General features: G+C 39.4%; 1 protein-coding gene across 2 annotated transcripts in view; it reads right to left on the reverse strand.

Moving 5' to 3' along the window:
• LOC126248976 (SRSF protein kinase 3) overlaps positions 1-15,513 on the reverse strand; it is a 425,825-nt gene that overhangs the window by 212,666 nt on the left and 197,646 nt on the right. For both annotated transcript variants that reach the window (XM_049950532.1, XM_049950531.1), the window contains exon 4: positions 9,337-9,445. In XM_049950532.1, the coding sequence (XP_049806489.1) occupies positions 9,337-9,445 (109 nt within the window). The remainder of the gene's footprint in view (positions 1-9,336; positions 9,446-15,513) is intronic.

The raw sequence follows: 15,513 nt of genomic DNA on the forward strand, positions 1-15,513 counted from the left end.
CCATTTGGTTATCCAACCAAGACTCATGGCCAGAGCCAAACTTCCACATGTCATCAACCATGTGTGTACAATTTGTACTTGCACATCCATTATATTTATTCCCATACAGAAGAGACATTTTACTTGAAAGTCACTGCCCGGTGTCAGCAGATAAATACAATATTACACTGTCTGTGTTATTCCAAATTACAATGGAAAGTTCCTTCGGACATGCATCATAATTCACAACACAGGCACTGCAATGCTGTACTTATCTGCTGACACCAGGCAAGCAACATTCATGTGGGAATATACAGAATGGACTTACAAGGTTGTAGACACATGGTTGACAACATATGGAAGTTTGGGTCTGGCCATGAGTCGTGCTCTGAAAGCCAAATGGTAAGGAGACTACTCGCGGTATGTGGGAAATCTGGGTTCGAGTCCTAATTTGGCACGAATTTTCACTGTCATCATTCCAATATATAGCTGATGGTTGTTCATATTCCCAACTGCAAATACATTTAATGTATTTCATAATAGTTGTAGTCACTGTAGTGCCTGTTCCTTCGGGCATTCATGCATGTCTGAGGGAACTTTGCATCATAATTCAGTATAACACACGCACTGCAGTATCATATTGAGCATGTTCATGTTCATCACCACAAAAATGCAAACTGGCTTCTCCTTCTACATGACAATGCAAGACCTCACCCGAGTCTGCATGCCCAAGAACAGCTCACAAAACTTCAATGAACCAGTCTTCCTCATCCACCCTACAGCCTGGATCTCACACCTTCTGACTTCCATCTGTTTGGTCCAATGAAGGATGCACTTTGTGGGAAGCAGTACACACATGATGCGGAGGTTATTGATGCCGCAAGATGCTGACTTTGACATCGACCAGTAGAGCAGTACCATTTGGGCATACATACCCTCCCAGTAAGGTGGCAGAAGGCCATCACATTGAATGGAGATTATGTTCATAAATAAGGTTTTGTAACCACAAGAATGGGGCATATATGTTTTACTGGCATCCTGAATAAAACCAACTGGCTTTCAGAAAAAAAGTGTTGCATTGCTTACTGAACATCTCTCTTACCTTTTCTTCCACAAATGGAATTCTTAGTTAAAATGCCTCCACTTACGATAGTCCCAATCGTCTCACCACATTGACCCAAATAACAAGATAAATGTAGATAATAACGTCACCAGAAATAAGATTAACACACTGGAGCCTAACGGGTCAGCAATCCAGTTAATACCGAGATCCTGAGGCAATTTGCTACAATTTACAATTTTTTAATAAATTTACTAATCTAATTACCTCTTTAAGCACTATATCAGCTTAACTTTCCATCCTTCCTCTTTATGGACATGAATACATTTAGCACAAATAAATTATACAGAGATCTGTAGATATTGTATTGCATTTTATTGTATTGTATTGCATGTTAACCAGGAACCTACAAACGACGGAGAGGCTCCATCCCTGCCACAGCTGCAGTGGTCCACAACCCCACGACAACTACCGCAGTCCACTTCACCCCTCTGTTGCGCCACACCAAATCACTCTTTCAGAGTTATTGTGCGGTTCAGCCCCGGTGGACCCCCCCCCCCCCAAGAAACGTCTCACACCAGAGGAGTGTAAACCCTATGTTTGCGTGGTAGAGTAATGGTGGTGTATGCGTACGTGGAGAACTTGTTTGCACAGCAACCGCCGACATAGTGTAGCTGGGGCGGAATATGGGGAACCAGCCCGCATTTGCCAAGGCAGATGGAAAACCACCTAAAATCCATCCACAGACTGGCCAGCTCACCAGACCTCGACACAAGTCCACCAGGTGGATTCGTACCGGGGACCAGGCGCTCCTTCCCACTCCAGAAAGCCGAGCGTTAGACCGCTCGGCAATCTGTAGATATTACTCTAAAGATACTGTTTTTCATCATTTTTATTTTTCCCCCAAAGTGCACAAAATTTTCATAAGTTGTAGGGAATGGTAGGCGAAAACACTTGGGAACACAAAGGCCTGTGTTGCATGGCCTACAGTAGTATCTTGTCTCTTTCCTCACTACCTTTCCTGCAGCTTTTTCTTATTCCCAACAGACCTTGCATCTTCTAGCTGGGTTTGTTTTCTGTTCCATTGGTGGCAGTTTCTCAGGACAATGACGTGCTGTTAGAGTGTTTGCGCTTGCAACTCCAGATGCTGAATGTGTGTCTTTATTTAGTTCCGCTCCTCCTTTTGAACCAACTGCTTTGCTAATTTACAGATAAAATCTGCTAATACACACTTTTTTGATATTGTGAATAACGTTGGCATTCACAGCTGCGCTCATAAAAATATGGAAGAAAATCTTTTTCCACCATTTTACAGTCTTTCGCTGGAAGGGATAGTAACTCAGCAGCTGTTCTCCTCTGTCAACACCTGTTTTAGGCAAGCTGCTCTGTAGTACAATGTCTGGGTTTACTACCTCAACATTTTCACTCCTGGATTTTACACTGACATGCAAAGCAGTCATCTTATGCTGTGTTGGCAACACGTGTATATCACGTTTGTCTTTCCATTTCAAGCAGAAAGGTGTCCTTGGCGACGAAATGTCATTTCTACTTTCTTTAGTTTTTGATTTATTAGGTCCCTAGGCAAACCAATCCTGTTCATCACAGTTCCAACTCCCAATGTATTTATTTCCCGTAGTTCTTCAAGGACTGCAGGACTTGTATAAAATCTGTTTCTCAGGAAAATGACGTGCTGTTAGAGTGTTTGCGCTTGCAACTCCAGATGCTGAATGTGTGTCTTTATTTAGTTCTATGAGGAACATAGCCTCAGCAGCAGGGATTTGACAGAATTGTCAACACTTCCTTTTCCTTCAGTATAACCTTCAGCACTGCACATGTAACCTGTTTGAGCATCACTTACAACGTACAGTTTTATATCATATTTCTCTGGTTTGTCTTGCATATAAACACGGAATCCCATTCTTCCTCGAAAAGGACATACTGCTTCATTCACAGTCAGATTTCATGATAGGTAAAAGACTTTTCTGCATCTTTCTGTGAAAAGTCCCAAGCAGGTCTTATTTTATGCAGAGGGTCATGGTCTGGTTCTTGTTGAGGTATCCATAGCACATTACCGTCCACATGCAGCATCCTGAATATGGGAAAAAATCTGTCTCAGGACATTAGCTGAGAAGCAAATTATGAAGCAAGCACATGGTCTTGAGACCAATAATCCGTAAGTTTAGGTTTCTCTGCAACACACACATGCAAAACGACTGCAAAAAAAATGGTACCGTATTTACTCGAATCTAAGCCGCACTTTTTTTCGGTTTTTGTAATCCAAAAAACCGCCTACGGCTTAGAATCGAGTGCAAAGCAAGCGGAAGTTCTGAAAAATGTTGGTAGGTGCCGCCACAACTAACTTCTGCCGTCGAATATATGTAGCGCTACACAGGCATGTTTTGTAGGCACAAAGATAAATACTGGCGCCAAAACTTCTGCGTCAGTAAATAAATTTTTTAAAAAAGGTGGAAGACGAGCTTTTTTTTCTCCGCCCCGAGTTTAGACCACTGCATTTTCATACATTATCTAACGAAGTAAATACAAATTCCGTATTGTTCATCTTCGAATGTAGCAGAATTTCAATGTGCTACGAAAATCCGACTGGCAAGACTGTCTGGAAATTTGTCAATATGGCCAACTCTACATTCTGAATTTTTTCCTACCTGTGAGAAGAGATGGTTGCTAATAGGAACCTGGTGAAATGCGAATCACATGCAGTATTCTCTTCACCATAGGAATAATACGAATATAAACATTTTGCAATGTATTCTTTCGTGTTTGCTGTTATCTCATTTAAATCCTGTCTGCCTAATAAACTCTACGAAACTAGAGTGAGACAACAGCAAACGCGGAAGAATATACGTATCGCGTCATGTTAATATTCGTATTATTCTTATGCCTAATAGTGATACAGTCAGAAATGAAGCACGGCAACTGACTAGATTTTTAAATCTAAGATGACTCATTTCTGTGCAGAATGTAATGCACTAAAGAGGCGTCTGCAACGATTTTCAAACGGAGAAAAATTTTCGCTAAACTCTCGTTCAGAACATGTTCTATCACACGCAGTCTATTATTTGGTTCTTGTTGATCATTATCAAAGAAAGCAGCAGTGTAAGTAACAACAAATAGCAGCCTCTTGCCATTGTTTCGCTAATGAGACGATTCCTCCTCTTCTTCTTCTTCTTTTTAAAAATTGCAAGTGGCGGAAGCGCACACAAAACCAAACCATGCCGCGAGCGGCGACAGGCCGTAAACACGCACTATCAGAATGCGACAAACAGTAATGCATTTTCAGCTTAGAGTGACGTAAACACCTATAACAAAGAAAACGGCACTTATCAGATCAAAGCAAAATAAGCAATCGATTCAAACCAGACGAAGCACGTGAAAAAGGAAGGGTACCCGTATAAATACGGACGGAGCGCCTGACGCATAGCAATGACTACCTGGTAAAGCTTAACTGCTAAGCTTACGACTCGAACCAAACTACTGTAGCTGTATCGTCATTCATTCGACCTAAATTGTCTCTCATATTACAATGGACCAACTTTGTTTCGATTTGGAGGTTCGGCCTAAAACTTTTCTTTCCCCTTGAATTTCGAGTCTCAAATTTCAGGTGCGGGTTAGATTCGCGAATTTTTTTTTCCCCTTTATTTCGAGTCTCATTTTTCAGGTGCGGGTTAGATTCGAGTGCGGCTTAGATTCGAGTAAATACGGTATCCTTCAAGTAGCTTCACTGCCCTCCATTTCCTCCATCGAGATTTTGGTTTGATTTTGTTCTGACGGCGAAGTTCAGAAATAGTATCAGTAGCATGTATATTTGTCTCTGACTTTACTTTTAGAAACATGCTCTGATCAAAAGATTGCAACAAACAGTCTAGTTCTGTTGCTAATGAATCGACAGGAACCTGAATTCCACTTGTTTCTTCGAACAGAGGTAATTCAGGTAATGCATCAAAATAACACCATTCATTATCAAGGGCAGGCTGTTGACCTGATGACAAACCTGACCAATAGAAACTTGTGCATTAGCTTCTTCGTACTCACTACCATCATTTCTATTAGCAGTACAGGTTTTGCTCTCCAGCTCACATGAGTCTTCGTCGTCTTTTCAAAAATCGCCGATGTCATCCGAAATATCGTCAAGTTCTAAGCCATTGTCCAAGAGTTCTTCAATCTCTAAATTTGACGAGTGATTTCTGTTAGCCATATTCATATTCACTCTTTATATGTTTTTACACATGGGAAGGATGCACACAATAGCACAACACGGCAGCCGACATAGAACAAAACAACCTTCAACAATACTTCAAGCACGTGCACAGTTCATGTAACACTGGAACCATTCAAGGCAGACTGGCGCAAGCTAGCCATCAACAATGCACTTACAACAAGTAAAACAATTAGTCTTGCCACTTACAAACATAAAACATGTGTTTAAATCACAAATAAAGAAGTCGAAAGTGAAGAACATGGAACATACGACCATCTGATTTTATGGTTAAAACATGGTGAACATATGTAGTAGGTCCATCAGCTTCAATGTGTTGAGTCATCCTTTATTCAGTACCTTGTCATAGTAGAGAAATTGCTGCCAGTGGTCTTATTTTGTATAAGCCAAATTTATACACCATTGCAGTTCATATTTGTTGGATCCAAATATTTTCATTTTGGGACACAAAACAAATGCCAAACATTTCTTGGCCTGGGGACAAAGGTCACAGCAAAATATCTTATTTTAAATGGTTCTACATTCACAGAATTGCATAAAGGATTAAATTGTTGTTTGTTGATGAAGGTGTTGTGGGGCGGCGGGTGGAATAATAGAATAAATGTTTTGTATTTATGCTGTTTGCCGTTCTCAACACTGGCTCTCTAACTACAATATTGGCAACCAGAAAGTGATTAGCAAAACGTGAAGCCTGTAATTAGAATTCCTAGTGCCCACTTCATCTGAGAAATACATTTATAGCTACAGCTCATAGCTCTGAGGAATTAGGAGATTGTCTGGGATTCATAATCAATTGTCTGGGATTCATAATCAAAAACCATTCTCTCTAAAATGTTCACTATATTCTGAAAGTCACAGACCAAAAAGAATCCACACAATCCAACTACCAGAGCAGTTCAGAGTCTAATACGCTGATGCCACTATAACTGTTCAAATTAAATGTTTAAGTGAATGCTCGCCATAATATGATGAAATGTTAATCAAATGCCACGCTAAATAATGGTAGAATGTCTGTCCTGCGGCGGCACATGAAAATACGGCATACGCAAACTGAAGATAGATCATTAACATCATCCCAGAATTAACAGATTAGATTAGATTAATACTTGTTCCATAGATCATGAATACGACACTTCGTAATGATGTGGAACGTGTCGGTTAATAAAAGATGTCTGTACAAGATATTACATTACACAAAATATTACATGACACAAATGTTTAAGTTTTTTTTTTCCCCCTTAATTTATATCTAAAAATTCAGCCAATGAGTAAAAGGAGTTGTCATCTAGAAATTCTTTTAACTTATTTTTAAATGTTAGTTGGCTATCTGTCAGGCTTTTGATGCTGTTTGGTAGGTGACCAAAGACTTTTGTGGCAGCATAATTTACCCCTTTGTGTGCCAAAGTCAGATTTAACCCTGCATAGTGAAGACCATCCTTTCTCCTGGTGTTATAGCTATGCACACTGCTATAACTTTTGAACTGGGCTGGATTATTAACAACAAATTTCATAAGTGAATATATATACTGTGAGGATCCCTAGATCCTTAAATAGATGTCTGCAGGATGACCGTGGGTGGGCTCCAGCAATTATTCTGATTACACGTTTTTGAGCAATGAATACTTTTCTACTCAACGATGGATTACCCCAGAATATGATGCCATACGAAAGCAGTGAATGAAAGTAGGCATAGTAAGCTAATTTACTGAGATTCTTATCACCAAAATTTGCAATAACCCTAATAGCATACGTAGCTGAACTCAGACGTTTCAGCAGACCATCAATGTGTTGCTTCCAGTTTAACCTCTCATCAATGGACACACCTAAAAATTTTGAAAATTCTACCTTAGCTACAGACTTCTGTTCAAAGTCTATATTTATTACTGGAGTTGTGCCATTTACTGTACGGAAATGTATATACTTCACTCGAAAACGATTTCATGGTTACGCGTATCCAGAGTAACTTATTACTGCATCGGAGGCCGTTTATATCAATGATACCGACGCGACGCGACTCCCGGAACAGGTGGTGCGCTAATCAGCTTCTGGAGAGAACTGGGGCCTTCCTCTTTCTCGCGCAGTGTTCTTACACATAAAGCCGCGGTGCGGACGGCTAAAGGAATGCCTGATCAAATCTGCTCTCCCGACTAGCCGCTGGGCTAGAAATGCACCACTTTAATTTATCGAATAAATCATTGCTTCCTTTGCTGATGGCCGATGAAGCTTTCAATTTAATTGTGCAATCAGCACACAAGTAAGTAATCAAAAGTCTGACGTGGCTAAGTCAAGTATTTTGGGCGAGAGAATTAATTTAATTACACTACACGCAGTAGACGAGCTCTGAACTTGCTCTTTGGAGATACACTATAGCTATAGTTTTATAGTTATTCTGTTGAAACTTCTCACATTTTTATGATTATAGCGGATCTCCCTTCTACTTAAATTTAAACATCCTAGCTTTATTTATTCGCCTACTTAATCGATTATAGTGGATCTCCCTTCTACTTAAATTTAAACATCCTAGCTTTATTTATTCGCCTACTTAATCTATCTTGCTTCCTTAATTTCTGATACAAAAACCAGAAAATCATGAATTTCAACTAAAATTTTAATTTGTGAGATCCAGAATACTGTTTCTACTAAATTATTATGCAAAAGGAATCTAAATATAAATTTTTACGTTTCTAGCTCTTTTCTGTTGCGCCAATTATTTTTACAGAAAAACATCCAAATTTCGAAAATGGTTATAGTTATTGAACTGATATCCAACACATATTGATTTTGTATTACCCCTGACATGCTAGAAACGTTTCAGGTTATTTACTTGATTTTTAAAGTATTGCGCAACGTTTATGATGTCAGAGCTAGTTACAGCGGACTGGCTGGCACACAATGGAAAGACTGATGTGAATTTTATAAGGCGTGAGTATGCTGCTTCCCTACAGTGTGTATTGTATGGATATTCCTCAATTTTTCATGCAAATAAGCTAACTGAACTGTTAAGGGATTCTTGGTTTACTGGTACTAGAGGCTATCACGATTTCCTCAAAGTTCCATGAGATGATCTCAGAACAGTAGTAGAACTTAGCATTCTGCCATGAAGGTATATCCACCTTTCATCAATACCAGAAATTGGGTTAAAACACAAAAAGTATTATCTAGCTGCCTGCAATCTAATTCTCAGTTCCTTTACCAAAAAGGAGGAGTAACGATAGCTATTTGCAGAGATTCAGCTAGTTATGGATGACCTAGTTTGAACCTTCACTAACCCAACACCATGTGTGTGTATACTTTAGTGACAACATCCATACTTGTGCTCCATGAGAGTGGTGTCAGCTGTGGTGTCCACCCACATGCCTTTTGCTGAATTTTTTCCACCTAAACAATGATTTCACCTGATAACGAATTTGTTACACTGGTTTATCCTGGAGGTACCAGTTCTTTGCATCACACCATTTCATCAACCACTGCACCTATCATAATTCACCTGTAAATGATTATGTGCACTTGCATCAAAGAAAGGAATAATTTTAGTCGAAAGGAAACAAGGCTGTAATTTCACAACAGAAGGCTCTCAAGTTAGTGCATTCATTGTGCCTCTCCCCCAACCCCAAAAGGAAAACTGATACACACTTATTGCTAGCAAATGGGTAACCTGTGTACAAGAGTGTTATGGTATTATATAAGATAATATTTTCTGAAATAGAGCACTGTGGAAACAAACTGAAACCAGAAATACAAAGCAGTCAAAGTGAAAAGCACAGGACAGTTTAAAAGAAGTTGATATTAGACATGGAAAAAAAAGCTAAAACATTATGTGAGAAATGAAGAAGGATGGGAATGAATGGTGGTGAATTTTACTTAAATGTGGGATGCTGAGACAATGACATCCATATAATGAAAGTATAATATAAAATTGATTGTTTTTGTTGTTATTATATAACAGAAAGTGTACCAACAGAAAAAACACAATTATAAATAGTTACCAAAAGCTCATGTCCAAATATAACTTAATAATAAAACACAAAAATTTTTAACGGACTCATTTCATTATAATACTTACGCTAGATCCCAGCACAGCCATACAGTTGAAAAATGACCCCAGCCCAGTTTCCGAACAACGTGATATCGTACATGAAACAGGTCACCAATTTTCACAGGATGATAACCTCCTGCAAATTTAAGATCAAATTATTAATAAATGATTTCAGAACAGTTCAGAAGGTTTGGGAGAATGGTAGTGGAGGGGGGAGGAGGGGGACATTTACACTACAGTTGGTTTCATATGACAAATAATGCTGCAGCACTCATCTTACACACAATATTCTTACAAATGCAACAAAGTTGACTGCGGTAGTTGCAGCAGCTGAGAAGTGGTTATTAAACTTGCACCAGGAAAGCTGTGTAATGTTTTCAAGTAAACTAATTCCTATTTTCTGATATACTTCTTGTTACAGTTACCAGTAATGTAGGACATCTTTTTCTGAAACCTACATCTACATACATACTCCGCAGCCCACCATACGGTGCGTGGCGGAGGGTACCTTGTACCACAACTAGCATCTTCTCTCCCTGTTCCACTCGCAAACAGAACGAGGGAAAAATGACTGCCTATATGCCTCTGTACGAGCCCTAATCTCTCTTATCTTACCTTTGTGGTCTTTCCGCGAAATGTAAGTTGGAGGCAGTAAAATTGTACTGCAGTCAGCCTCAAATGCTGGTTCTCTAAATTTCCTCAGAAGCAATTCACGAAAAGAACGACTCCTTTCCTCCAGAGACTCCCACCAGAGTTCCTGAAGCATTTCCGTACACTCACGTGATGATCAAACCTACCAGTAACAGATCTAGCAGCCCACCTCTGAATTGCTTCTATGTCCTCCCTCAATCCGACCTGATAGGGATCCCAAACGCTTACGCAGTACTCAAGAATAGGTTGTATTAGTGTTTTATAAGCGGTCTCCTTTACAGATGAACCACATCTTCCCAAAATTCTACCAACGAACCGAAGCCGATTATTCACCTTCCCCACAACTGCCATTACATGCTTGCCCCACTTCATATCGCTCTGCAATGTTACACCCAAATATTTAATCGACATGACTGTGTTAAGCGCTACACTACTAATGGAGTATTCAAACATTACAGGATTCCTATTCATCTGCATTAATTTACATTTATCTATAAATAGAGTTAGCTGCCATTCTTTACACCAATCACAAATCCTGTTCAAGTCATCTTGTATCCTGCTGCAGTCACTCAACGATGATACCTTCCGTACACCATAGCATCATCAGCAAACAGCCGCACATAGCTATCCACCCTATCCAAAAGATCATTTATGTAGATAGAAAACAACAGCGGACCTGCCACACTTCCATGGGGCACTCCAGATGATACCCTCAACTCCAATGAACACTCACCATCGAGGACAACGTGCTGGGTTCTATTACTTAAGAAGTCTTCGAGCCACTCACATACCTGGGAACTGATCACATATGTTCATACCTTAGTTAGGAGTCTGCAGTGGGGCACCGAGTCAAACGCTTTCTGGGAGTCAAGGAATATGGCATCCGTCTGATACCCTTCATCCATGGTTCGCAAGATATCATGTGAAAAAAGGGCGAGTTGCGTTTCGCAGGAGCAATGCTTTCTAAAGCCGTGCTGATGCATGGACAGCAACTTGTCTGAATCAAGGAAATTCATTATATTCGAACCGAGAATATGTTCGAGAATCCTGCAACAAACCGATGTTAAGGATATTGGTCTGTAATTTTGAGGATCCATCCTTCTACCCTTCTTATATACAGGCGTCACCTGCGCTTTTTTCCGGTCACTCAGGACTTTACGTTGGGCAAGAGATTTGCGATAAATGCAAGCTAAGTAAGGAGCCAATGCAGTAGAGTACTCTCTGTAAAACCGAATTGGAATCCCATCAGGACCTGGCGATTTATTTATTTTCAACCCATTCAGTTGCTTCACAACCCCAGGGATGTCTATCACAATGTCTTCCATATGGGAATCTGTACGAGACTCAAACGGTGGTATGTTTGTACGATCCTCCTGCGTGAAAGATTTCTCAAATGCTAAATTTAAAATTTCAGCTTTCATGTTGCTGTCTTCCGTTACCAGGCCAGACTGATCAGTGAGGGACTGGATGGAAGCCTTCGACCCACTTACCGATTTTACGTAAGACCAGAATTTCCTTGGGTTTTCAGCAAGATCTTTTGCTAAGATATGACAGTGGTAGTGGCTGAATGCTTTACGCATCGCTCTTTTTACAGCAGCACGAATCTCTACTAACTTTTTCCTGTCCTCATTTTCCCGATCTTTCTTGTACCACGAGTGCAACTGCCTTTGCTTCCTGAGCATTCTCCGAATTGCACTGTTAAACCACGGTGGGTCTTTTCCATCTGTAACCCACTTTTTCGGCACATACTTGTCCAATGCGTGATTTACAATGTGTTTAAAATTTGCCCATAATTCTTCCACGTCCATCGTACCGGAAGTAAATGAAGTCGATTCATTTACTAAGTGGGATGCTAACAACTGCTTATCTGCTCTTTCTAGTAAGAATACTCTCCCAGCCTTCTTGATCGACTTTTTAGCTTTTGTAACCATAGTCGTAATGACAACATCATGATCACTAATCCCTGTCTCAACACTGACACCGTCGATGAGGTCTGGTCTGTTCGTGGCTACCAGATCTAAACTATTTCCATTACGCGTTGGCTGTCGATTTAGCTGCTCAAGACAGTTTTCGGATAATGTGTTCAAAAGTAATTCACATGATGGCTTGTCTGTACCACCTGTAATGAACCCATAGACATCCCAGTCTATACTAGGTCGGTTAAAGTCGCCTCCGACTAATATAGTATGATCCGGGTACTTCTGCGATACAGAATGTAGACTCCCTTTGAATGATTCTAGAACTGTCACAGTGGAAACTGGTGGTGGTAATAACACCCCACAATTAACTTTATTTCCCCTAGCCCTGTTAAATGTGTCCAGATAACTTCACAATCTCACTCTACGTCGATCTCAATAGACACAATATTTTTATCAACTGCAATGAAGACACCCCCTCCTACGGTGTCTAATCTGTCTTTCCAATACACGTTCCAACCCTCACTAAATATTTCAGAACTTCCTATCTCAGGGTTCAGCCAGGTCTCAGTCCCGAGAATAATTTGTGCGCCACACACTTCCTGGAGGGCAGTAAATTCAGGAACTTTATCCCGAACACTCTGAAAATTTACCGCTATATCTTGATAGCTGAAGTGTCTTTACACTGAGAGCGTCCTGATTTCCCTGCCTGCACATTGACTGGTGAGTGTTCATCAGAACACCTCGCACTACTGCTTAGCCTTAAAAAACCCCATGTGCACGCCACAAGTACTCTGCTACCCGAGTAGCCACTTCCTTTGTGTAGTGCACCCCTGACCTATCTAGGGGCGTTCTACAATTCCCCACCCAATAGTGCAAGTCTAGAAATCTGCAGCCAAGACCGTCACAGAGTCGACGAAGCCTCTAGTTGAGACCCTACACTCGGCTCCAAACCAAAGGACCCCAATCCACTCTGGGTCCGTGTTTCATTTTTGAACAGTACACAACCACACCATTAGTTGCCTTCTTCGTGTTCTGTTGGCACATCTAACATTAATGCTTCCAGCATCTCATGAAAAGAACAGCTGTCAAAAAACTGTACAGAAAAGAAACTCTCAACAGTACTAGACAAACAACATTTTGTCTTCTATGTAAGAGACTTCAGACATATCATCCCATTCTAAGACCATTGTCTAATGGCATAGTGTCAGAAGATTGTACACATTCCAAATGCCCTGCAGAGAGAGCTTTGCTGCAGTACTGGTGACAGGTGCATCACAGAGCACATTTGAAATGGCAAGGCAACTGGAAATTTACTCCAAAGTTGAAGTACATGGGACAGTACAAATTTATGTGATGGATGAAACAAGAAAATGTCAGAAAAGGGGTGAAGGTAGTATTTCCCAAATAAATAAGAAGCAAAGAGCTAAGGGAGATCCATATGAGAACAATAAGGAAGTTACTGTACCTCAAAAACAACCTCCACCTGATGAGGTAAGTGTCTACGATAACTTAAAAGCCTTAGGACTAAGGCTTTTTTGAAGGACTTCGCTTGATTATGATTTTTCTGTCGTGTTTTAAGCTAACCTATGTTTAGATTATGCAGACCACGTTAGGTTATGTTTGACTTGGTTCCTGGACTATAGTAGACCTACTAACTGTGCAGAGAAGCAAACAAACAGGTTATTCCTGGCGGTTACAAATTATTTAATGCCTGTAATTCCCGTGTTTGTTTGTTGTAGGTTTCATGCCGGTGCCACTATCAATGTAGAGACATTGCGTTGGAACACAAATTAAACATATTCAATCAGTTCTACGAACTAGGTGATAATGTTAAGCAAAACTCTTATTTGATGGAAACATAAGTGTATGCAATGTTAGAAGAAGGCGTCACGGTTCTTACGAAGAACCTGAGGAGAGTCACAGACAGGCTAGTGTTTTTTATACAGTTCCTGATGATGAAGGCGGAGTTTGCAAAAAAAAAAAAAAAAAAAAAAAAAAAAAAAAAAAAAAAAAAAAAAAAAAAAAACTTTCTGGAAATACACAAAATTACCAGGTGAAAAGTGGAAACCTTGGTAAAAGCAAAAATGAGTTATGATGTTACCTACATTGAACATAGGGGAAATAAAAACAAAGAAAGGAAATATACAGCTCCTGATGTAAAACGCATCAAAAGTTTCCCCCAAGGACGAGAGCCATTATACAAGGGCTAAAAGCTCCCTTCTATTTTTAAGCCAAGATTTAAATTACAGTAGAATGTATCATGCTTTTGTTATGTGTTATCCAAACACAGACATTAGATATTTGTACAACAAAAATGTATTGAATGAACACTTTCCAAAACTGAGATTTCACCACCCAAGGAAATACTTGTAACACATGTGATCTGCTTCAAAGTAAAATGTTGAATGACTCAGTCAATAGAGCTGTACATCGTACTTCACTAGAATCATCATAGACAGGCTGAAAAAGCTAGAGATGAGATGAAGTGTGATCATGTATATTCTACCTCTCCTAGAAGTGATACATGCACAGTATCCATAGATTTACAACAGGTTTTCTCTTTGCCAACTTAGTCACACTGCCAAATTATTATTTATGTCAACTTTCATGTTACAATTTGGCATTGTATATGGCAGATAATAATAAAGGTTTTATATTTCTTTGGCACGAGAGCATGAGTGGCAGGGGAGGCAACAAAACAGCAAGCTGTGTGTTAAGGGGGATTAAAAGTAAAATTATCCAGAAAAAAAAAGTTAATAGTGTGGTCTGACAACAGCTGCGGCCGAAACAAAAATCAAATGGTATTGTTCCTATGGATATACTTGGTCTGTAATGATTTCTTTGACGAAGTTCACCACAAGTATGTCGTCTCTGGACAATGATACTTAACCTGCAACCGAGACTTTGCTGTAATTGAAAAAAGAAAAAAAGTAGAAAAATGTGAAGTTCCTTTATATCTCGTGAAAGTTTTGTGTAATGCCAATAGTAAAACTCCTTTTCTGGCCACTATAATGAATGACGACGATTTTTATGACTTCTCCAAAGTAGCTAAATAACACCCCATCACAAAAAAATAGAAATTTCCAAGGCTGTTTGGCTCAAAGTTTCCACAACCAACCCACGAAAAGTTTTTACAAAAAAAACATTCAATGAAGTTGAAACGTGGACACAAATGAATGTATTCAAAAAAGGTGTGAGGATGGAAACCATAAAAGGCTTAGATCTACCCCAGCTCGAACCAACAGCCAGATTGAATACTGAGAAGAAGGACGACTTAAATAAGATAAGGTATAATCTCAAAAAAGCAAACAAACTGTTTTACCAAAATCTGACTGATTAAACACAACAGCTATTTATAGACTGTAACATTGTAATATTTTGTTTATAGAATTGTGATAAATTAATATAAAATGTAACTTTTTAAACTGTGTAAAAAGCATTTATTATGAAATAAAACTTGTAAGAACACAGTAACGAGCTTGATTTTGTCTTTGTTCTGTAACTAGTTTGTTTTCTAACACAGCACTTCTGTAAACCTAACTCACTTTTCATAATAATATAGTTATTATAGAAAAACTGTAAACAGTAGTTTCCAGATTTTTATAATAGTAAAATAATTATTATTATCCTTCCC

This window comes from Schistocerca nitens, chromosome 3 (assembly GCF_023898315.1).
Source record: "Schistocerca nitens isolate TAMUIC-IGC-003100 chromosome 3, iqSchNite1.1, whole genome shotgun sequence".
Taxonomy (NCBI): Eukaryota; Metazoa; Arthropoda; class Insecta; order Orthoptera; family Acrididae; genus Schistocerca; species Schistocerca nitens.